At 36.2% G+C, this 25,218-nt stretch overlaps 1 protein-coding gene across 1 annotated transcript; it reads right to left on the bottom strand.

Moving 5' to 3' along the window:
- Positions 1-9,304: 9,304 nt before the first annotated feature.
- Positions 9,305-24,996, bottom strand: LOC140158745 (calpain-A-like). Its single transcript, XM_072181953.1, has 12 exons — positions 24,921-24,996; positions 20,922-21,204; positions 20,312-20,449; positions 19,609-19,740; positions 19,084-19,280; positions 17,982-18,156; positions 17,593-17,765; positions 16,670-16,747; positions 15,684-15,784; positions 14,692-14,814; positions 13,567-13,703; positions 9,305-11,764 (listed from the first exon to the last, which is right to left on the bottom strand). Exons 2-12 carry the CDS (start codon positions 21,084-21,086, stop codon positions 11,534-11,536), a joined length of 1,650 nt encoding a protein of 549 aa, XP_072038054.1. The 5' UTR covers positions 21,087-21,204; positions 24,921-24,996; the 3' UTR covers positions 9,305-11,533.
- Positions 24,997-25,218: the final 222 nt, after the last annotated feature.

Below are 25,218 nucleotides of genomic sequence, written 5' to 3'. Positions count from 1 at the left end.
AAAGAAACATAGATGAATCTAAATCCTGTAGTTAGTTCTAACTGGGAATACAATCAAATATTTGGGCTTGATTGTTGCAGCATATAAAAATGCCCTAAAACTCATGTTTTTAGCCTTTATTTTTTTAAATTAGACTTTGATTGAACTAAATTTTTTTTAGCTATGTTTCATTTCTCTGTTTCATTTTTTTTAAACTATGATTTAGCTTTGTTTCATTCACAATAACAGAATAATATTTTTATAATCCAAGAAAAATATCATTGTCATGTGGTTCTTTTAATCTCTGAGTGAAAGATTTAAAGATGTAATCAATAATCTTGAAAATATGTATATGTGACCCATCACATCGAAACACGGCAGTTGTCGGAAACCCACGTTTAAAGATAATAAAGAAAATGTGTCCCGAAAAATAAAGAAAATAAAAAGGATTTTGAATTCAATTTTTCACATAAAATCACCATTCTACATACGACATCAATGGGATAGGTGTCATTTTAAAGCTTAAAAGCAGTCCTTTAGTCTGGTAAAGAAACCTTCCAGTTCACTTTTGACGACAACTGCCGTGTTTCGATGTGATGGGTCACATATTGTAAGTCCTAACTGTAAATGCCAAACACCCTATGTAACAATTTACAATAGGTTTTTATCAGTTAGACTGCGTGTCCCTCTAATATCACATCACATTGGATATAAAGTCTGCACAAAAAGTAACACAGCTGTTATAAATACGCCTATAGCTTCAGAACTAATAATTGTTTTCACAATATTTCAACATAAAGAGGATGATTTATTTACGCGCATTTTGATACCCCATTTTAACAACACAGTAGTGCTTTTAAAGAAAAATACCCGAATTTAAAAGTTGTAGTTTGCAGCGATCAATGGTTATTACGCAACTATTGTGGCACGTACAACTATTTTATTGTCGCGCTGACTTCAAGCCAATAAAAATAACAGCAACTTTCAAAACACTGCTGTGTTGTTCATTATTGAACAAAATGGACAAATGGTGTATCAAAATGCGAGTAAATAAATCATCCTTCTTTTTATGCTGAAATATTGTGAAAACAATGATTAGTTCTGAAGCAATAGGCGTATTTATAACAGCTGCGTTACTTTTTGTGCAGACTTTATATCATTCAGTGGCAGAGGTTTGTGTAACTGAATTGAATTGCTAATTGGAGATTGGGCTTTGCCATTTGAAATTCATTTCCCTATGGAGTGTGAATTTCATGGTATGGGTGACTCCATTTAAAATCTACACTCCCTGTGTGGGAGATTAAGGTCATGTCTTCCATAGGTGTATGGATTTCAACAGGAACAGCCCAATGTCCCAAAACATTTCATTCTTGAATGTTAACATGTTTTGTGGAGGGAAAAAAGTTATTCTTGAATGTAAAAATATGTGGAAAATAATAATAAAGTGCTGATGTGAAAGTTTGCACATCTTGAAAGAAATATATCAAGAAAATAGTCTTGTTCATTTGTTTTTCACCTTTGGAAACACCTTTTTTTTTTATGTCAAGACATATCAAGGCATTAACAGCTGTTATCATTACGATAAAGCTGACGGGTTGGCGCCTAGATGGCTATTAACCTCCTTTTTGAAGCTGGTCCGTTTCACCTTGAAGAGAAAGTCCCCACAAGTTTGGGTGTCATAACTGAGCTGAGCACAATTAATAATTAAAAAGCAATAGAATTGATGTGAGCGAGTGGAAAATGTTGAAATCAGAATGATCAAGGAATTTGAAATTTAATGAAACCTGGTAGCAATTTGAAGAGTTGCAACATCTCATACTTTGTAAAAGGATGCACTTTAACGAGTATCAACCATGGATGTTCTCCAAATTGAAAAGACGGCAGTTGTAAAGTTGTGGAACTGCAGAGGACCTTTTGAAAATAGAGTAAATCCACTCGACTCATATGTTCAATCTATAACAAAAAGGGCTTGTACCCTTATTATTTATCATTCAAATCAATTTGATGCATCACCTTGGGAGTTAGGGGACTACTTTACTGATCCTATTGACAATTTGGTTATCTTATTTGATACCAAGGTCCAGGATATTCTTGATCACCACGCCCCTGAGGTTGTTAAAATGCGCACGGTAAGAACCCGCTTTCCATGGTATAATAGTACTATCAAAGAAGAAAGGCAAGTGCGTAGAAAGTTAGAACGTAAATGGCGCAAGACCGGATCTGATGAGGATAAGCGAGCTTATCTTGATCAAAAGAATGCTGTTAATAATCTTATTGATTCTGAGAAAGCTAAATTCTATCAAAACAAATTTGCGAATAGCGATGTCAAGGGTATGTTTCAGAATGTAAAAACCCTTCTCAACCAAAATACGCGTATCCTCCCTTCCTCAGACTCCACTGTGAGTTTATGCAACCAGTTTGCCACTTTCTTTAATGATAAGGTCACCACAATCAGAGAATGTCTTGATTTGCATCCTGGTACCCAATCTCAATTTGTTGACTACCACACTGAACAAGTGTTTGACAGTGATTTCATGTTGGTCTCTGAGGAAGATGTTTGCAAACTTGTCAATGCTTCCTGCACCAGTACTTGTATCCTTGATCCAATCCCTACTTGGTTGATGAAAGACCACATTGAGCGTTTTATTCCATCAATTACTCATATCATTAATGTGTCTCTCTCATCTGGTATTTTCCCAGAACCTCTGGGCAAAGCTGTTATATCTCTATTATTAAGAAATCTTCTCTTGATCATGATGAACTTAAAAATTACAGGCCGGTATCAAATGTGTCTTTTATATCCAAACTCATTGAAAAGGTTGTAACTCAGCAAATAACAAATCATATCAATGACTGTAATTTAGGTGAAATCTATCAATCGACTTACAAAGCCAACACAAGTACAGAAACCGCTCTCTTAAAGGTGAAAAGTGATGTGTTGAATGTCAGAGACAGAGGGAAGTTGTCCTTCTTGCACTATTAGATCTGTCTCGGCATTCGATACCATCGACCACACGGTATCATGCTCAAACGTTTACAGGATAGAATTGGTTTGTCTGGTAATGTATTGCAATGGGTTCGTACATATCTTAATTGTAGAAGTAGTTGTGTATTTATTGATGGTTGTGTTTCCAATTCAAGCCCCCTTGTTTTTGGTGTTCCACAGGGTTCTGTGATTGGGCCAATGATGTTTGTTATTTATACCTTGCCAGTGGGGGACATAATTCGTAAACATAATGTCTCATTTCATATATATGCAGACGATACACAATTGTATATTTCCTTTTGTCCTAACATCCCGGTGCTGCTGAGAAGGCGTTGCAAAAACTTGAAGCCTGTATCCACGAACTGCAAAACTGGATGAATATAAATAAACTCAAACTGAACAGTGACAAAACGGAATTTTTCATTGCTGGATCCCATTATCGCCTTCAAAAGCTTCAGAATCTTGAACTCAAAGTTGGCCAAAGCATTATAAAACCATCTCCAAATGTTCGCAACCTCTGGGTGATTTTTGACAGTCATATGTCTATGACAAAACAGGTGAACTCCATCGTTTCCTCTGTCAACCTCCAGCTTCGCAACATCAGAAGAATACAGCATCATTTGGACAGACACTAAACATCATGTTGTACGGGCCCTTATACTTTCGCGTTTGGACTATGGTAACAGCCTTCTCTATGGACTCAAGTCTCAAGATCTTCACCGCCTTCAATCCCTTCAACACAAAGCATCTAAGCTAATTTTCTCCGTTCCTAGACGTACTGATCCAAAACCTCTCATGAACAATCTTCATTGGCTTCCGATAAGCAACCGCATCCAATTCAAACTCTGTCTTCTGATTTATAAGTGCCTGACTGACTCTGCTCCGCGATACCTCATCGATTCAATTAGTCTTAAGTCAACACCTTCCAGTGGCCCTGTTACAAGATCTGCCCTGGACAGAACTCTTCTAAACATTCCCATGTGCAAGTTAACCTGTGGTGATAAGTCATTTACAGCTGCTGGACCGTCCATCTGGAACAGCCTGCCACGGAACATACGGGAAGCTTCTTCTCTCACACAATTCAAAAAGCTGCTGAAAACTCACTTGTACAATTTTTAGTAATTTTCATTTTGTCTTTACATTAACTTTTCTTGTTTTCCACTGGCTGGTTATTGTTTGTTGTTGGTATTGTAGTTTTGTGCGTTTAGATCAATTTTTTGCATAAGCGCCTTAAATCACCTTTATGTATGTGTATGTATGTATGTACTCTTGTTGCATGTGCAGGTTATTCTTTGCAGTTCACCCTTTTGTGTTTTTGCCATCGCTACCTGTAAAACATACAAGCTATTGGACTGTTCAATGTTGCATGTAGAATGCATTGTACTTGCATCAGCAGCAAAATTCACATAAAATCAATCTATTCAACAGTTATGTAGTCCCTGTTAGGATATTAGGGAGTTTTCGATTTCCACGACAGATGGTTCTGCGACAGTAATACACCAAATGTTGTAAATGTAGTCGTAGACTTTGTATTGTGTCGTCATCCAAATTCTACAACATGTCTGGCAGAACCATCCGTCTTGGAAAATGAAAACTCCCTTTTGTCATTTAAAGATCATGCAATGATTATGACCATCTTGCTGTGAACCAAACAACTGGATTAAAATTGCACCAACCGTCAGCTATTTATAGTACCTTCCTCATCCAGAACTTCAAAAATAAGTTGGCACATGGCAAGTAAGAATCACACCGGTGTAATGGTTTTGTTTTCAATCCTTTTAATAAAAACTTGTACAAATTCATGTTTGTAGTTACACCAAATAAGATTATCGGTATTTACTAAGACTGATTTTGCTTGATTGCATAACATATGTGACCCCTCAGCACAACTGAGCCCTGAAGTCGCCAATCATCATTTTTGAGATATTCAACCAAAATATTCTGCTTGAAATTAGCTTTAAAATGATGTATATCATGTCTATAGTACTTGACATTTAAGTAGTGAAAATCAATAAAACAGTCAATATCCGGGCTCAGTTGTGGAGGATGGTCACATATATTACAAATTAAACAATAAAAAACAATGCAGACACTTATGTGACTTGCTACCACGAAATCAGCGTAAAGTCGCAAGGTGTTAGCCACTGAAAACGCCCTGGCTACTACATTGCTGTTAAAGCCACTAAGTATATCTGTATGTCCTTTGTGAATGGGGGCTCAATGGGCCATTCACGAAGGATAATACTACTGGCTTGTACAGGCGACGGCAAACAAAGAACGTCAACTTAGTCAGACCAAATATCTCGAAACTACCAACTCAACAAAATGAGCATGAAGTCGCGGCGACTTTACACTGATTTCGTGGTAACAGGTCACATATGTGACGTGTCATGTCAAAAGGAGACACTTTTGGGCAGGTTATGAATTTTGAGGTTTTTACATATCTTAAATATAGAGATATTTTGCTCCACAACGCCGTTTTCCCCAATGAAATCGGACATTACTAAGCGAAGATATTGAGTTTGGAAGTTATGGTATTATAAAATTGGAAATTGAGATATCGGCCTTTAAAAATATTATTGACAATGTTGAGAGTAGGAATTAACTTGAAAAATGTCTCAAAAAATACAAGATGCCAGTTATATTCCGGTCTGAAACTATCAGACAATATTTTTAACATTAATAACATCACAAATTCGCAACAAACCCAAATTGTTAAAAAATCACCCACCGGCAGATTTTTAGCTATTTCTCCATTTACGATCCTGCCCAAAAGTGTCTCCTTTTGACATGACACGTCACATATGAAGTTCAAGGTGCAAAAGTTATATTATATACATGTACATGTATAGAAATAGAAAATATAAATTAAATATATAACAGTAGGCCTACATATACTTCACATTTAACTTTCAAGTTGTGAAAGATATATTACAAGATATAAAAATAAGAAAAAAATGTGCCACATACTAATACATTCTATGACGTCAAGCATTATATTACACTACACACTTACAAAAATAATATATAATATTAGTGTTCAAGAAAAATACTGTATCAAGGTGGGAGCCTAATGGTAGGTTATGCGGAAGTGTCTCGGAAAAATAGCACTCAACCATTTTACCAAGGTATATTATATGGGAGAAGTTTCAAAATAATTCCCAACAGGTCCATAGACACACTGGATGGCCAAAACATATTTAACCTTTTTTTAGTAACTAGCTCATCTTGAATATGCATGCAATGATAAATTAAAATCCAACTCTCTTTTTCTGAAAACACAAGCCTTATATTAAAAAACAAAACAAAAAATAACCTTGATTTGGGAGTTCTATTTGTCTGAGATATTTTGCATACATCCAATTAAATATAAAATTTGTCCATAAAATTTACAAACCAAAATATCACTCATTTCCTATGTTCCCTTTTGGTAACATGAGTCAATATGTACATCACAGTAAATTAGCACCCTCTTTTTCCACCACCCCAATGAGGTTGAGGAAATCATATTTACAGAACAAAAATGATTTCTCACTTTGATGGTTCAGCGGCACAAAGATGTATGTCCATGAGCTGCAGTATGAATGAAATCTGTGATATGTACATGTACTGGTAATGTTAAGAATGAAAGTATTAAGTTGAGTAAAGTTAGCCCTCTCCTTGATTTACCTCTCATAACTCCTGAGTTTGTTGACAAGGAAATTCGTGCAATGAGTGCTAATAAGGCCACTGGTCTTGATGATTTAAGCTGTAGAGTGCTCAAATTAGCTCGTCCTGCTATTGTAGACAGCTTGACACACATTTTAAACCTATCCTTGTCAAAGGGTATTTTCCCAACTGCATGGAAAGAGGCTAAGGTTACACCATTGCATAAAGGTGGTAATCTCGACGACACTAACAATTACAGGCCTATTTCAATTCTGCCTGTGGTAAGTAAAATAATTGAAAGGGCAGTGCATAATCATGTATATTCTTATGTAACACAGCATGGCATTTTAAATGAGCACCAGTCAGGTTTTCGCCAGGGCATTCTACTGATACCGCTCTTATAGACATGGTGGACGACTGGCTCTCAAATATTAATTCAGGTAAAATGACCGGCGTGGCCTTTATCGACTTACGTAAGGCATTCGATACTGTAAACCATGATATCTTGATTAATAAATTGTGTGATATTGGTGCATCTAGTAACACTCTAAAATGGTTTAGGTCATATCTGACTGGAAGAATGCAAAGAGTTTTATTTAATGGTATTGTTTCTGATGCACTTCCCGTGAAAGCGGGAGTTCCACAAGGCAGTATCCTTGGGCCACTTTTGTTTCTTATTTTTATTAATGATATGCCAATGGTAATTAAACATGGAAAGATCTCAATGTACGCTGATGATACCACACTATATGTTAGTGGAAGTGATGTTAATGTAATATCCAAGAAGCTCACCGATGATATGGAAGAAATTACTAAGTGGCTTCGTAAAAACATGCTTTTCCTCAATACTGACAAAACAAATGTTATGCTATTGGGCAGTAGTTCAAAATTACGCAATGTTCATGATGATTCGTTTTCAGTTATGGTAAATGGTTGTAAACTTGACAGGGTAAATAAGGCTAAATGTTTGGGTGTGGTAATTGACGATGAGTTGCTGTGGCACAAACAAGTAAATGGTGTTACTCAGAAAGTTTTCTGTAAGATAGCTCTTCTAAGGCGTCTTAGCACATTTCTTGATGCCAATATTTTAAATATTTTGTATAAGTCATTGATTCAGCCTCAGTTTGACTACTGCAGTGCTGTATGGTTTGGTAGATACAACGAGGATGTCCATAAACTCAGTGTATTACAAAAACGTTGTGCCAGAATTATATTGAGTGTTAATTATCTAACTTCATCTGATATTATGTTTCCAATGTTAGGATGGAAGTCACTTCAAGACCGTTGTAACTATTTTAAGGCTTTATTGATGTATAAATCTCTAAATAGTTTGGCTCCATCATATCTCTCTTCAAAATTCAATTATATTTCAGATAGACATTGTGTTAATACGAGACAAGCCGCAGCTGATCTGCTGGCGCTACCACCATGTTCTAATGGCAATGATACTGAATATTTCAAGTCTTCATTTTCCTATAGTGGTGTTCAAATATGGAACAAAATTAATCTTGACATCAGAAAGTCACCAAGTATTCAATGTTTTAAGCGCATGTACAATTTATGATGAACATAATGTTTGTTGCTTTAGGACCAATATTGGTCCATTTTGCATTAAGAGTATATCGTATGTGTTGGTTAATGTTGATGAATTTGGTTGTTATTTGTATCTTATTTTATGTTATTGTTAATTATCTCATCATGGTTGATGCTTTACAAAACATCATGATAAACAGTATCTTCATTTTATGTTTGTATATAATTATGTGGGGGTGCGTGTGTGTGGGGGGTGTGTGTGTGGGGGATGAGTGTATAAGGTGTGAGTTTTTACGTGAGGGGTGAAGTAGTGTGGGATGTGTATGTTTGTGCGGTAGTGGAGATATGAGGACGATAATGTTGTGTGGGGAGTAGTGCGGTGGTGGATATTTGAGGGTGATAGGAGAATATGAGTTCAATATGAGTTTGATTTTGATTCGGATTTGTGCAATATATTTGATTATAATTTTGTGCCATGTTGAGTTACCAATATTATAGTAGTACTTTGTAATGATTTGTTCTTAACATTGTATTAGTTTAAGTACTTGTAAATTGGTATTCTCTATTTAAATTGTGATTTATATGTTTATGCTTTATTATAATACTCATGTATCTGTATGTTTTTAATGTTATGCAGGGCCCGTGTAAGAACAGCATTTTAGCTGATCGGGCCACCCTGGGTAAATATGATGCAATAAATAAATAAATAAATAAACATGTACATTATGTACTTCTATACAGAACATACCAGTGGTCTGAAGTGACTTAATAGGAAAAGCTTGAAAAAGTGCGCAAATTTGGGCTATAAAACCTCAAAACAGGTGGAAATTTGGAGATAACAAAAAGTAGGAAATTGGGCAATTGCCTGCATGCAACTGTGGATAAGTACATAATTATACATATGTGACACGATCTGGTCCACGGGGGCCAAAGGAGGCATTTTTGAAAATTGAGTTATTGTCATTATTACATTATACACAGAACAGGCTATCATTTACTGAAAACACCAAAGGTCTAGCATACTTGGTTCTAAAGTTATGAAGTTTTTTGATGTCTATTTTCTTATGTATTTTATTGTTTTTTACTCCATATTTTTACCTTTATCTCAGTTTCAAATTTGCCGCCTTTGGCCCCCATGGACCAGATCGTGTCACATATTAAAGACAATCATACATACAGCAGCTAATGGACATAGGTCTTTGTTCTGCTTAGCAATTTGCATTATAAATGCAATAGTTGTGCCACATGTCGACTCATTACTCTATCATCTTAAAATATATACATTCATCAAAGACATATGGGTGACAGTTACACCACACCATTCCACAACAATAAAATGGACGGAATCAATGAAAAGCTAATATTGTAACAGTGCAACCATTTTATAATGGTTTTATAATTATGCCATAGTAAAGATGAATAGGATAATGTATTGTTTTTCAAAAATGTTTGCAAGGGAGTGATGTGTCTAAAAATACTGAATACCTCAATAAGTCACAAATGATTTCCCAATGGGCTATTCATCTTTATTGCGTAATGATATAATGGTGTTTGGCAAGGTAAATAAGTATTTCAGGAGAGCTACGGGAATAAGAAAGTGGGTCAGGTCTAAGTAAGTAAAAGCTGGGTAAAGCATTGTTCCCTCTATAAAAAAAAAGAATTGGTTAAATTTATTTTTTGATACTTCATTTTCAAAGGAAGACCCATATCCAGAAGTGTTTGTAACTTCAAGTTTTGTTAAGAACCTCCAAATGATATGAGAACTTGAGGGGACTGTAGGACAGTGAACAACACCCCAACATCTAGAGTGCTAATCTCAGCCCTAATATCTCCTCTACATCCTTGCCTAAAGCCTAAACCCTATTTCTAATTTATTGCAGTTACATCCCTAATTCTAAAGCTCTACTCAAAATTTCAAATGCTCAAAGTATTGAAATGCATATTCTGTCTACTGGGCTATTGTGAATTAATCAAAATCTATATAATACAATGTTCTGTTTTCTATCTTACATTGAGGCCTACAATTAAAACAGTATGTTTCAAAATTTTAAAATACATGTATGCTCCAGCAGTTTTGATATGACAAGCAAAAATGTGTACAACATTGCCCCATAGGATATTACAAGTCACCACCTTTTTGTTCTCACCATCTAAAGGAAATAGTATTACGGGTGGTAAATGTTACTTTGGTAATGAGAAAAATAATGAGCTTTCTTCTGATACCAAAATCTTGTTTTTATGTAGAAAAAAGGGGAATGAGGCTGTCGATCATGGCACATCCCCGTTAACAAGATACTAATTTACTTGCTTTTGCCTCAAATTTAACGACTGCTGATTTCAATTTAAAAGAGCCAAACTTATTCTAATTCTGCAATAGACATATTTACAATATACACTATATAAGTATTTCAAATATATAAAACATGTATCAAGGTGAAGTGACCACTCAACTTTGCAACAAACAAATATTGTAATTTGATCTATATGCTGTGATTTGCATGCACAAGTAATGTGCATAATCATCTTTGGTTTCTTTTCAAGATTTACATTCATTTTGATATTCATAAAATCTCTTGTGCAGGGGTGCGAGAGTTCCTCTTTTCAGCTGATTTCCTGTTTTTTGTTGCCCAAATTTATGTGTTTTCTTTTACTTTCAGCCCATATTTGGCAATATTGCCCCAGTTTTATGCTGTTTTTCAGCTTTTTTGAGTAATTTTCCTCTTTTTGGTCTGTGGCCTCTCGCACCCCTGCTTGTGGTGTCATAATGAAATGACTAATTTTCACATGAAATTTTATTTTTGTCAAACAAAGTACATATTGACAATATAATATATGCGCGCTGATTAAGACTACATAGCAATACTACTCTGATGGTTGACTACAACCCATGTTTATAGAATGCTCTAATTCTTTAGACTCTCATTTGAACCAGAAATCCAAATATTTCAGGATCTCTGGTTAGACCATTCACCAATTTCTTTACATTTAAGCTAAAACTGGTTATGTTCTGGGTTTTTTCAATGAAATATTTCACAGTATAGGGCATTTTGCTGCTGTTCCTATGTCTTGAGTTCCTAACTACACTACCTGATTCCTACTGCTGCTGACCCCAAAGGTACACTGATGCCCAGCTACTCTGTGGCTACTCCAGAGTACCAGTTCAGTACCCATGGGTACCAACGAAGTAGTTGGGCAGCAGTGTACCTCTGGTAGTGTATTTATAATTTATTTCTTTGGTATGTAAATTTCTTCAAAAACTCTTATTGCACTCGCATTCAGGTAAGCTGTATGTACACATGGCCATGGCACATGCCGCACAATGCCACTAATGATATTGGCCCAAGTTCATTGGTTTATTGAGACAAAACTGTACCTTGTGTATCCAAATCATGCACTGGCAAAACTCTTGCACATGATAGGCTTTTCACTAAATATCCTCAATATAAATGAGCATTCCTTGTCAGGATCAAAGGTTGTTGGTAAGACAACATAATGTCCTGGTTCCAGCAGACATCGTAATTGGACTTCCCTGTGGTTTATATACAAGCCTGAGTTACCAATGCCTCCATAGTTCTTCTTCAACCAATCCTGGGATACTCGCTGATTGGCTGTATTTGTCTGAAAATGGGGAAAAAGGAAATATAGAAGAATAACAAAAGAAAATAATAATAAGTAAATGCAGGCATTTATATAGCACCTTTACTACAGTAATCTTAGCGTTTTACATTTTTACACCTGGTAGAGTAAGACAAGTGGGATGAAGTGTCTAGTCTGAAGAGACTACACATGTTGACCCTGAGAGGATTTTGAACCCACGACATTGTGATGATGAGCCAAATGCTGTAACTGTTAGGCAGCCGCACTCTAAAAAAGGAAAGGAGGGTATACCGGTATAGACGAATCCAAGGAGCCAAGTCATGGTCAGGATTTGGTCGGACATCTTTGGGTAGCCGCTAGCACCAACTTGGTGTTTTAAGCGTCCAATTGTGCAAATAAAAGCCGCCTAACACCTAGAGAAGATGCAAGGACGAGGAGGGTTAATAGAATAATAGCTAATAATATATATAATGGAGATAATTCCGCAGGTAATCCCATCGCATCTATTCATACATAGTCCTTTTGTTCGCAAGTACATCAATGCATAGGTACCGCGTGTAGTTAATCCAATTATTATGTCACTTCAACAGCGAATAGACCATGCTGCGTGTTTTGTCGAAGGGAACTGTATTGTGTTATTCTTTTGTCTGCCTGTGTTTTCGCGGAAGGTGTAAAACGGGTGATGGAATGCAGTTTAAAATTTCCGCCAAGGGCGAATCATTTCACATTTTGAGTGCATTGTAGCCGACGGCTACCCAACTAAAGGCTGCTAGTCAGGTGTAGGAATGTGTGAATTTGGATTCCTCTTTAGAACAAAACCAGAGGCAGGGATGAGCCTTAACACCTGCATGTCAGTGGTTGTCCCTTCCCTACCAGAAGGGTAAAATGTCATAAATTCCCACCCTATTGGTGGGTACAATTTAAGATTAGCATAGTAATGCAATGTTGGGATGGTAACTTTTTGAGTCAGGCCAAAATTCTCCTTAATATTAAGGTGCTCCCAACCTATGGGTCCCCAACCGCATTTGGGGTTGAGCTCAAAATGTGGGGTTATGAGAATACCCCACAGAATTACAGAAGGAGAACCGGGACTCCCTATACCGCCACGTACAATCGCGCCGTCAGCTATGGGGAGAAAATTGGGGGTATTCGGGTCCTTGCCGACGGTGCGCGGAGATGAACGAAAACAATTCTGCATCTCATCTGAAGCGTCTTGGTACTCGCGTGCAGGTCGCATCAAGTGCGTCTCTCAAACGCGCCCATCATCCATGTCGCGCTTGCATGACAACAAATACCTCGAGCGCATTCCGAGGGAAACCGAATACCCCAATTTTTGCTCCATGCCTGTATCAAGATGGCGGTCGAGTCCTGGTTCTCTGGTTTTAATTCTGTGGAATACCCAGAACTAACCCCAGATCTGTACAATTTTAACATTAGGTCGCAGGTGATCTGACTTTCAAGAAAGTAGGTCACCTTCGAAAACCAGTTGGGCACTCCTGGCACAAAGTTATCTTTTTATTCCAAAACCACAATTCAGTTTTTCAACTCTATTTATCTGATTTTGGATTTTGTTAACAAATTTTAATTGGTTATTATCGTTATCATCCAGCTGCGAAGCAGGCGACTACAAGCTTTCTCCAAATGTTGCGATCTTGGGCTAGCTAAACAATTTTTTTTATAATTGTTTATTTATAATTTACAGTTTTGTTAACAAAATCCAAAATCAGATATATGGAGCTCAGAGATTTCTCTTCAAAACACTCCAATGTATCAAACTAACAGTTGAATATCCCAGTGCAAGCACTCCATAACTTGAGGCCTACCTTATAGAGAGTAAATCCAATCTTCTCTCTGATCGGTTTGATATTCTGTCTTGTTCGTCTGTATTCCTGCATCAGTGCTATCACAACAGAACACTTGCCATGCTTCATGGCAGGGTCTCTCCATGGGTCAAAGTCATCTAAAAAAAAATAATGTCAATATCTTACAGGCTTTAAACTTCTGGTCTCTATTATTGCCCAAATCAACAAGCTGATTCATGAAAAGTATGTCAGCCCATAAAACAGGTTTTTAAAAATCTTTGTTGCCTAATAGTGTTTTGGGTCACATATTTGAGTGCGTTGACAGCATGTGTTGACTAAGAGACCAAATCAATCCACATGAAAGTATGCTAATATTGTGAATCATTTTTTTACGAGTAAGCAGTTTGTACAGAGTCACATCCACTTTCTTCACTACAAAGCTAGATAGAAGTAGACAAAACTGGTAGGTATTCTGAACAAAATTCAAATTACAAGGAGTACAGCATTTCCAAACTCAATACTGTTGCCATCTATTGGCAGATTACATCAGCATCAGCAGACAATTCGTGCTGGACTTGTATGCAAATCTTGTAAAAGGAATTATGCTTTTTATGTTATTAGTAATCAGTGGTGTCACTGGTATAGGGCAAAGTCATAGTTCAAAAGAAATGACATCGATACCTTCCCTGAAGATGCCTGTATAAACTGCTACTTCATTTAAGTCAATCATCTTGACTGTGCAGAAGTAATATCATTAGTATCATAATTGGAGACTGAATTAAAAAGACTAGAGTCCCCACAGCCTGTAATTGGTTAGTAACACATTAAAGGAAGGCTGATTCATCTGGTGCCTTCATCGGAGAAAGGTACTTTTACAAGGCAATGGTGCCATCAGGAAAGAATGTTTACAATTACTAAGACCTAACTTTTGAGACAGTGTGTATGTTTGAAGATCCAAAACTAACTATAGGGCACGCTGTTTTACTGCTGCATTCAGAAATTTCAATCATCACAATAAACTGGTATTTTATCTGTTAACTGTTTATGTCCATGCGTGATATTGACAATGATAGTGGAACTGTGTGGATGCAAACAAACATTTAAGTCGTAGAAAGATCTGATGGTCTATTTTTCTTCAAAGCTTACCTGGTTGTGATATTGTAAAGACAAACTGGGGGTTAATACCATAGGTCTTATGATTAGCACACCCTCCTGCATTCACTCCTTCAACCCAGCTCCCATGAACCATTAGCAACTCAATACTGCCAACTAGATGAAAAAAAATATTACAATAAAAAACAATCAATGAACATGCCATGATAGGTATAGCATGTAATCAAGCAAAAGGAAATGCTGATTTAAGATTGAACCTTTCTTCAATACAATGAGCCTAAAGGAATATTTAAAATCATCATACTGATTTCAAGTCAATAAAAGATACACAACAATTTCAAGTAAGTAAACTCTGAAATTCTTGAAAGATCTTGTCTTTATGAAAGTTTCTCCTTGATCTTTTCATTTATAAATCAGGAATTAGTCAACAATTTTTGGTAAAACCCTCTACCCAGTGCCCCTGTGTATCTGCGAGTAGGCATACATTTTGCAAAAAATTCAGTACCCAATATTCTTAGTGATTTTAGGTTTTTTTGCCCTTCAACAATGCACCTTTTTTCCTTAAAAAACTTATATTTCTAATATAATTTTTCCTGACAGTGATTTGTAAGTGAAGAGTAATGAAACTGTAATGGTCTAAAATATTGTGTGTGTTTCGCGAATCTCATTTCTTCATATGAAAACACCCATACTTCACAATATAGCCAACAAGCATGCCTACCCACAAATACACCAAGTACGGGGGCAGGATTAACCTACATTTCTTTTAATCACTGTGAACAGACTATCACTTTTTATATCACTTTTATTTTAGAAAGATTTCAGTTATTTTGAATCTTGACATATTTATGAACTTTGAAGGATGTATTTTTTCTTCTTTTTTCTCATAGAAACCTAATCCCAATGAGTTGCTATATCTGGTATTGTTCACATCCCTCATAATGTTAAAACTTTATGGTATCTCAGTGCTGGTTTACTCTCAGGTGGTATCAAACAACCTGCTTTGCTCATCTTCTTTATCTTACCTCTAGTGGTTACATCAGCAGTGCCATCACCATCAAAGTCTGGTCCAACAGTACAAGTTATCACTTTGTTAAATTGTTGCAGAAAATCATTTAAACTCATCCTAAATAGAATAAATTATAAACAAATGATAGTAGTTTTTTCCCACATGACATTATTTATATCCATACACCTTGAAACCATATTTCTTTAAAAAGTATAAAAATCATCAGTCACTTACTTAAAATGCATTGCACATATCTACGTAATACATTCTATATGAGCTTGCAGGCTCACTTATACAAAGGTGTTTATTAATCTTGGTCATAAATACATTTAAGTTAACCTTTCTTTTTCTTAAAGGTAAAATTTGATTGTTTCGAGTAGCCTGTTGAACAGGACAGGGCATACATTCTAAAACATCATTTGCACCTTTTTAAAAGCAGTCAAAGCAGTTAAATTAGCTCAATCAGTAGACTCCAGTGCATTGTCTTGGTTGGTTACCTGTATGAGAATTCTGATAGCTGATCCTTGCTGCAATGGTTTTATTGTGGTTTGAATAAGATGTGCTGCTCAGCTGCAACTCCCTAATTGTTGCTAAATGGTGTGTCTTGGGCCACAGTAGTCGGCAAATTTCTGTATAAAGTGTGCTGAGGCTTGTGGGTTTATGCACTTTTTTTCTGAGTGTATTATGGATTTGTTTGCACCCAACCACCCACAATAATATTACTATAGTATGTCTCATCTCAAGTTGAGAGTAACACCATGTTGGATTATTCAAATCAGTGTGTACTTACAATTGCCTTTCTAAGCTTGTGCATATGCCTTGCGGGGTTAGGTTTACGTGTGTAATTTGAATCTACCACTGCAAAAACCAACATGGCGTTACTCTGAACTTGATGTCGAGACACACTTAAGGAGGAATCTGGCGCAATCAGATATATTGTGCAGAATATGGACTGAGAGTTTTGGGAAAGCATATCATGCATATTTTACTATTGTAACTTACCAAAATTCTCCATCTGTGTCCAGCCTCAATTTCAGCTTGGCTTTCTCCTGGTCTGAAACATAGTCCCAAAGCTCTGACCTGTACATTCAAATAGTTAAGACCAAGTTAAGCATTTGTTTCATAGATGCATATTTACACAGTTTCCTTATTTTTTTTTCTCAGGGCATCTAAATATGATGTATATATACTTTTATATTACTAAGAAGGTATATAATATTAATAAAGAAACAAACATCACCAATAATGAGTTTCTAACTATCTTCGTATTTATAAGTACCTGAAGAAATTAGTGTAACGTGACCACTGAGTAATAAAAATATCAAGAGCGCAATGGGCCAAGTATGATAAATTACAACTGTCAGGTGATTGTCTCTGCATGAAACTTTTGATACCTTTTAAAGTATTGATTATTACTTTCAGATGAAGGATTATAATCAAATTGAGGGAATATACCAAATCCTGTTGTGAAATTGCCACTTTTTGGAAACTAATAACAATACTAATTGTACAATCTCACAAGCTTACTCATAAGCGTGGGAGCAGTATGGTATACTGGTTAAGGTCTTTGTCTTTGGTGTGAAAGGTCCCACGTTCAAAATCTCTGCAGGACAAAAAAAAACAATCAAATTCACTCTCCCAATGGGTCATCTTGAAAAGGTTTGGCAGATGACCCATGATAAAGACCTTGTCATGGTCTTTTCCAATCAAAGTAATTCCCCAATTATCAGCTACACTTGCCTGTCCTGCAAAATGCCCCAACCTAATATCTACAGCAACCCAGTTCACCAAGTCACTTGACCTGGCTGAAGTTGGGTATAATACCTTAATCTTCCCAATTCAGCAGTTAATGCCTAGATATGCTTGAGACATAAAAAATTAATACACTCTTTCTACCGTGAAAAACTTGGCATGTTTGTACTTACGTGTCACTCCAATCTCCATTCCATTCTGTATCATTAGCCCATGGGTTACGTATTCTTAGTAACTGGACATATTGACCATTACTGGTCTGTATAACTTGGACATCAGTGACCGTATATGAATGACCAGATACTATTCCATTCTCATCTGCTTCTACATCCCACCATTTGGAATTCTGTGGATTTAAATGACAAAATTTGTTTCAACTGTAGGATGGAATTAAACATGACAAAAAAAACCCCCAAAACATACTAGTTTGAGAAGTTACAATTATTAACATGATTGATTATGAACATTGAAATTGATATGTACGTGCTGAGAATTTGTTCCCTTGAGTTTGATACCTCACTTATGCATAATTCCAAATCATCAAAATGATATGTTATCCTACCTTTCTTGAGCATGTCATGAAAGCACCAGTTCGAGCACCACGGAATAAGATGCCAAACAAGTCTTGTGGAGTGTCTCCATTGCTATAATCATATGTTTCTGAAAGTCCACTAGTAAGATCAACAAATGCATCCATTGCCATACCTCCTGCTAAGCCCTGGTAACCACCATGTAACCTGTGGAAATGTGAACAGAGATGAGGGATGGTATATAGTAAGTAATTGGTAATTTTGTCTTAAACATGTCAGCTGCCTTAAAAAGGGATTCTGTTGTGGGCAATGACATACAACTGCTCTCACAAGTCCTAGCCATATTGTGAGCCAATAGATGAGGTGACCTATGATGTCACATGTTTACATTCAGACCGCCCTCTGTTGTTTCAAAGCAGGCAAAATAACACAGAAGTGTCTATGACAGACCACATAAGTCTCTTTAAAACTCAACTTTTAAAAACCTTTGAACTTTTGTGTGATATTATGTATATAGCTTGATGCATTTATAAACAAGATTGATACCATTTTTTGTATTATTTGCTTTGAAACCAAAGTTAATGAATAAAAATCAACTTCTTCCATGTAAACTATAGTGTTTTTTGCCTGACAGTTTTGATCACAGACCAACAGAGGGCGTATCAAATGTAAACACATGTCACCTCATCTATACATTGAGCAGAATATGGACTGATAGAGGTTTGGAAAAGCATTCATCAATTCAATTCTGTATAGATTTTATCCTGTAAAACTTTAAAAAAGGTTATGAAAGAATTTCAAATGACACTTCAATACATACACAAAAATTGTATATATGGTGTACCAGTGTGAAAGAATTATTATCGTTATGCCACAGCACTAAATTCCAAATTGTGACATCCATTTGAGATATACTATAATTGCTAGTTGGGGGCATATCACATATCTTAATAAGAGATGATGTCAACTTTCTACTCAAATAAACACATTTTCATTAAATGTGTGACACGATCTGAAGTGTACCTGAACTCTTAAATCATATCACAATCTCAAATTCTTCTCCTAAAATGAAACTGTAATCCTAACCTACTTGGATGGCAGCATTTATAATCAATTCTTGCCCTTTCAACTTACTTAGCATATGCCTTCTCCAATAGCGCTGGCCAGAATTCATCCTGATCACTTGACTTCGCAAACAGCAGCTGCCCATTAGGTTTAACCGGTAACCTATCATCAATTACGACCTCCACCCAACGTCCAAACCGCCAGAAACGGAAATAAACCATACCGAGATAGTCTGGTCCAGAGAGGGGTTGCTTGGAAGGTATTACCTGCAAAAGATATTGAAATCACATGAAAACACGCTAAATGATAGAGTTATCAGTAGTTATATTAGATGAAGAAAATCTGCTGCAGTTCTGTGTGGAACAGCTTTATAAGCTGAAATGTTAAGAGCACCGGTTCAATCCCCAAAAGATCTAATTTTATTGCTCATAATTTTAAATAGTTTGCCCAAACTTCTTTTTCTGTTAAAAAGTGTTCCCACCCTTGGTAGCCAGCCATATGCCATAGTATTGAAGGTAACAACTGTTGCTAAACAACATGTTTAGAAATTTGATATACAAAAGATTGCAACTGGAATATCCCATTGTTTCTTACCCTTCCAATATGTTCCTTATGACATGCCAGTGCAGCACACGGTGCAAGAAACCAGCAATCTGCTAATATTCCTTGTATAATATCATCACGACTGATGCCATCTACCAACATACGAGGATTGGAAGAAATATCCTGCAAATATAAACAAGCTGACATTTATTACAAATATATGAGAGTACTCCACCCACACGGCCATTGATACTCCGCGAGCATGCGATAGCTCTGCGAGCACGCAATAGCTCCGCGCGCGGACAGACGGACAAACTCTCTATAATTAGTATTATGATATTGTATAACAGGTTAATTTTGTGGGTTAATTTTCACTGTTATTACAGCTATTATATTGAAATCTAGGGTTTTAAACTTTGGATTGCCTGTTTCAACATGAAAAGTGCCAAAATTAAACCCCACAAAAATGCCCTCATATACAGTAATGCAAATGGTCAATTTCATCAAAATAATTTCCATTTCCATGTGTAGGAACAGGTACAAAATACTACAATTTGAAAATTAGGGTTAAAAAATGTTGTGTTTTTGTATTTCATTACACTCTCAATTGTATCAAAGAATCCTCCCCAGATTAAATGGAGCATATTTTGCTGAGAAGTGTCACAGCTTGGTAGATGAGCTTATATTGCACATTGTACCAGCCCTCATAGGTTGAAAGTTTCTGGGCACACACCCCTGCTAGCCATATACTCACACATGGTCGAAGCCAATTGATGTCACAATTATCTCTCTTAGCTACTAAGGAGGATTCATTGGTAGGGAAGTCAGGATCTTCAAACAGAGCACCATCACCTGATACGGCTTGGAATGTCAACTGGAATGAGTCATAACTCTGAGAAAAAAGAAGAAAACATCGCAGGTTAAATTTCATACCAGTTTTCTCATGTTGCAGCACCAAAAAGTTTATTTTGGGATCAATGCATGTCGGGCATAAAATGTTTTGGTCTATTTGAGCTACTATTTAGTCAGTTTGACCAGATTGATTGATGTCAAAAATAGTTGAATATCACACAGTGTTTGATTTTACCGTGGTGTTTTAAATCAAGGAAGTAGCAACTTGTTTCAATTGTTCTAGAATTTCCAGAAAAAGAGTGCAATAACTTGTACTCCTTTCAGAATGTCTTTGTAAACAGTTTTAAAAACCTTTTCTGTGCATAAAATATTAGATTGGTGTTATTTGGGTGTTAGTTGAGCATATCAGTTTGTTTACTCTCAATTGTCAAATCCTAAAAACATCATTATGTTTGTTTTCAATACATATCAGTTATATCAAAATATAAAAAGAAAGTACATCATATTCCTACCTCAGACAACACTAGATGTCCATCAGGATGTGAATTAATTTGCTCACTACCATACCCATGTGTAATATGGATACCCGGGGGTGCTCCTCCTGTGATGTCACCATTGTAGGCATCTGTAGGTGCACTCTGTATGGTTGGTGGACCTGCTGATGATGCACACCCCATACTATTCAGATATGTTGTAAGCGACCTCGCTACGTCCACATATTAACAAATGGCCATGTGTCACAACTCATATCCAGCTCCAATTAGTTTGGTTGTGTTTTCTCTCTTACATTGTGTACTGCAAATTGAAAACATGAAATAGATGGTTTGGTTATGGAGTCAGCCTTTCAAATCTTTGGAAACAAAACAAAAGATAATAATAGATTTCATCTTGTCAAAACCAATTGGGCCTATATTATTACTGACCTGACAGTTTTGACCATCTTGGGCGATGGCCATCTTCAGAGCGATGTTTTTCTATCCAACTTCTTACTTCTGTGCACCAACAAAGAGTGCACCAGTGCCCAGAAGTGGATCATATACATGTGACTAAGATAATGGGCCCCCTCATTTCTGTTCATATTGTTCAGTGCGCTTTTCCTTATAAGAAATACTTGACTCGTCGAAAAAAACCACTTGGTTTCATAAGAAGAAACCTGAGTTCATGTAATAAGGAAACTGAAGCAACAACCTACACCACACTTGTCAGATGGAATATTGTACCAGTGTGCAAGCCTCAAAATAAGCAGTTCTGAACCAGGAGCCACACATTTGGAAAAAGCAGCTCCTGGTCCTGAGATTATCTAGTGAACTACATGTAGGAGCCATTATTAAAGAGCTGTACATGTTAAATACAAAACCTGCTTTAACTACCAGGCTCTATTTAAAAAAAAATGTAGAACCTGAGTTCATATGATTTTGGTGTGGACCAGGAGCCAAAATGTTATGACCATTGGGTAAATAGCTCCTGGGTGCCTGGTTATTTTGAAGCTTGCCAGTGTGTGTGTGTGGGATCCGTATATAAATGAACACACATGAGATTGGTATTAAAAATCCAGAGAAGAGCGGCCTGCATGGTCTGCAATGATTACCAACAAACCACTAGTGCATCAGGTCTGATAAGATCTCTCCGCACAATGAGGAGGATCGCAAGGGTCAACACGGGGGTCAACATGCTACACAAAGCTATAGGGGGCCACATGGCCCTACCAGTGTCGGACTACCTGTGCCCAGCCAGTCGCTTCACAAGATGCTCAAATACCAACACCTATATACCATACCATTCAAGAACCAACTGCTTTTTTAAGAACTCATTTGTGCCACTCCATAACCCAATTCAAGAAAAACTCATCTGAATTCTGATTTCTTCAGGAAGTAAGACACAAGTAACAATATCAGAGACTAAATAGCACAGCATTGCGCACTCACACCCCCTTTGTGTAATTCCTTGTGGAACGTTGAAGAGTACAGGGTGTCCCAGAAAAAATTAACAGGCGAATGAATTTGGACGTAAGTCGAGAAATAGACATCAGAATCCAAAAATCTAAAAATCAGCGTGTACCCCGTGTAGCCCAACTTATTTTGCATCTTATACGCTAATTTTACTGGAATCGTTTGACTGATTGCAAAGAAATTATGAGTGATTACATAACACATGCCTTAAATCACTTCATTCCAAGTTTGAAAGAAAGATCATTCAACACAATGCGCACTAGTTCTTTTTAAATAATCTTTCTTGCAAAACATTTAATTAGGTTGTGTTCAAATTTGAAAATCTCCACGATATTGAAAAAGAAAAGCTTGCATATCAGATGATGCTCAGTATGCTCGTTAATGTTGATATAAATGTTGCATAAAGAATTATTGCATACAGAATTCCAGCTGGCTTAAAATCTTTCTCACACAGATTAATGTTTTTGGAATATTTCCACGAAATTGTAATGCAAAGTCTAAATCTTTTAAAACTTCAACATTATTGTCGCATGGTATCAAAAATCACACGCAAAGCTGTAAGCACTTGATCATCACTGATCATTGTCTTTCTTGGCTCAAATTTTCTTTGGAGAGTTAAAATATAATATATTTGCACAACCTAAAAAATTAAAGTTGGAAAGCTTCCAATTGGAGAAATCAAAGTTTTCTCGGACAAACTTTTATTCGTCTTCAGTGAAAGCATGAATAGCATAACACCGTCGGATTATAAAATAGATAATGTGGACTAAATTTAACGAGATACACAAACTTTAGGAAGCGGTGAGCAAGTATGTAAAAAGTGCCAGTTGATCAAACTTGGAATGAACTGCATCGGTGCGCGCATTATGTAAACGGTTATTTCTTTGCAACCAGTAAACCAAATCCAATAAAATTTTCGTATGTGATGCACAATAAAATAGGCTTTGCGCTACAAATGTCTATTTCTCGACTTATGTTCAATTTTATTTACTCGGTAATTTTTTCTGGGACACCCTGTATTTGAAAGAAGAAGAATAAATAAACATCCGTTGCAAAAAATGTCAATGCTGATTGACTGAAAAAAGTAATGGACTCTCGAAAGCGTAACTATCGTCATGATCGTGTGCAAATTCAAAGAGCTGTAGTCTAGAGAGTACCAGTTGTAGTAAAGTTTTCGAACGTTTGAGGACTTGTTCTCAAGTTGTAGCAGGTGCCATAAGGTGTCTTCAGTGTTAATTGTTTTCATTATAAATGATGCAAAATATTAATATTGACAATAATTACCAGCCTGTTTGACCTCTCCATATATTCATACATGTCATTGCGTCACCTGTGTTTTCATATCATTTTTTGTGGTGAAAAATGAATACAAATTAGGCTAATGGAACTCGATTGTTAGTTTCCTATTGACCGCCCGCGTCCGTTTTTCAAGTTGACCAAAACTTTCATTATTTTCAGTAAAAAGTCAATTATCTGAAAATTGAGATGGAAATAATCAAAATTGAAACTCTCAAAATATCTGACATCCCCTGCTGATCATAATCAGCAGTTTTTCTTTGTTGTAGGGGTAGAGGATGTGGTAAATAATGGAAATTTACGGATTACCTCATCATGTTTCTAGTGATTACAAAAATTGCAAATTTCTTTTCATTTTAATAAAAACAAATTCAAATCTTTTCTCAATCTGTTGCAAAATGTCTGTAATGAAGCATTAATACCTGTTTTGAAATGGTGTTTCATCAACAATAATATACTTTGCTACTGTGGGGTACCTAAATTTGGAGAAAGCTTTTCATTAAATCATTGATTTTGTTGACATAATGGATAATGAAAAGAGACCGAATAATGAATAATGAAATAGCCACCTCGTCCTTTTTTTCAAACATCCAATCGGAAACTAATAATCGAGTTCCATTGGCCTTATGTGTTATTTGCAGTCATTTTTGGAGCAACGATTTCTTCGTACCGACGGCAAAGTGTGTATGTATGTGAATGCACACATACAAACATATACACAGTACCTGTTGGAACTCCCGATTGGAGCCGGGAGTTTCAATTATTCTGTCGGTCGGACATCCGGGCATGAACCGGCTGACAATAGCACTGGAGTGAAAACAACATTCGTGTTCACTGAACTCTGGAGTGTATCACAAGCTATCACACTATTGTGCCAGGTTTGACTCTCTGCAAATAAAAATATGCGATAAGTTGTTTTCACTCCAATGCATGAATGGATGTGACGTGGCCCCGACCGAGAGAATTGGAACTGAGCGAGTTCTTGAATAACTTTCTTCAGATTGCCAAAAATTGCTTCCCCCCTTGCAAAAAGCACCCCCCCCCCCTATTTTACCTTCACTCCCGGGCTCATAATTAATGTATAGCTCCAATATTCGTGAATTTCTATAATAATAGTCCCGGGATAATACTAGTATAATTTTTATTTTAAGCTTACCGGTGTAAATTTGTATTTAAAAAAATACTAGTATGTGATTCGAAGTTGGTTTTTTTTATCAGAAATATGATAAAAGTATAATTCAGTCACACATATATTATTATAAATACCTGACTATAAATAATAAATAAAGCAGAACTTGGTCATAAATTCGGTGTACGAACTGCGATGTAGGTATCGATCCACCTGTTGCAGCCAATCAATTATAAATTGTGCTCAGCTAGGGAGCCAATGAGAAATTCCTAATTGAAATTGTTTCTACAATGAATATACCAAAACCTTATTGTTCGATTTTTTATTCTTGTTTAAATGAAATTTTAAATTAATTTGAAAGTAATAAACTAAATATCATAGAAATAAAGTTATTGAATGCATAGTATTGATAACTTTTCTGAGAAGATTATTTTT

Source organism: Amphiura filiformis, chromosome 1, assembly GCF_039555335.1.
Source record: "Amphiura filiformis chromosome 1, Afil_fr2py, whole genome shotgun sequence".
Lineage (NCBI taxonomy): Eukaryota > Metazoa > Echinodermata > Ophiuroidea > Amphilepidida > Amphiuridae > Amphiura > Amphiura filiformis.
Note: the sequence above shows the minus strand (reverse complement) of the source record. Positions and strands in the feature narration are given on the sequence as shown.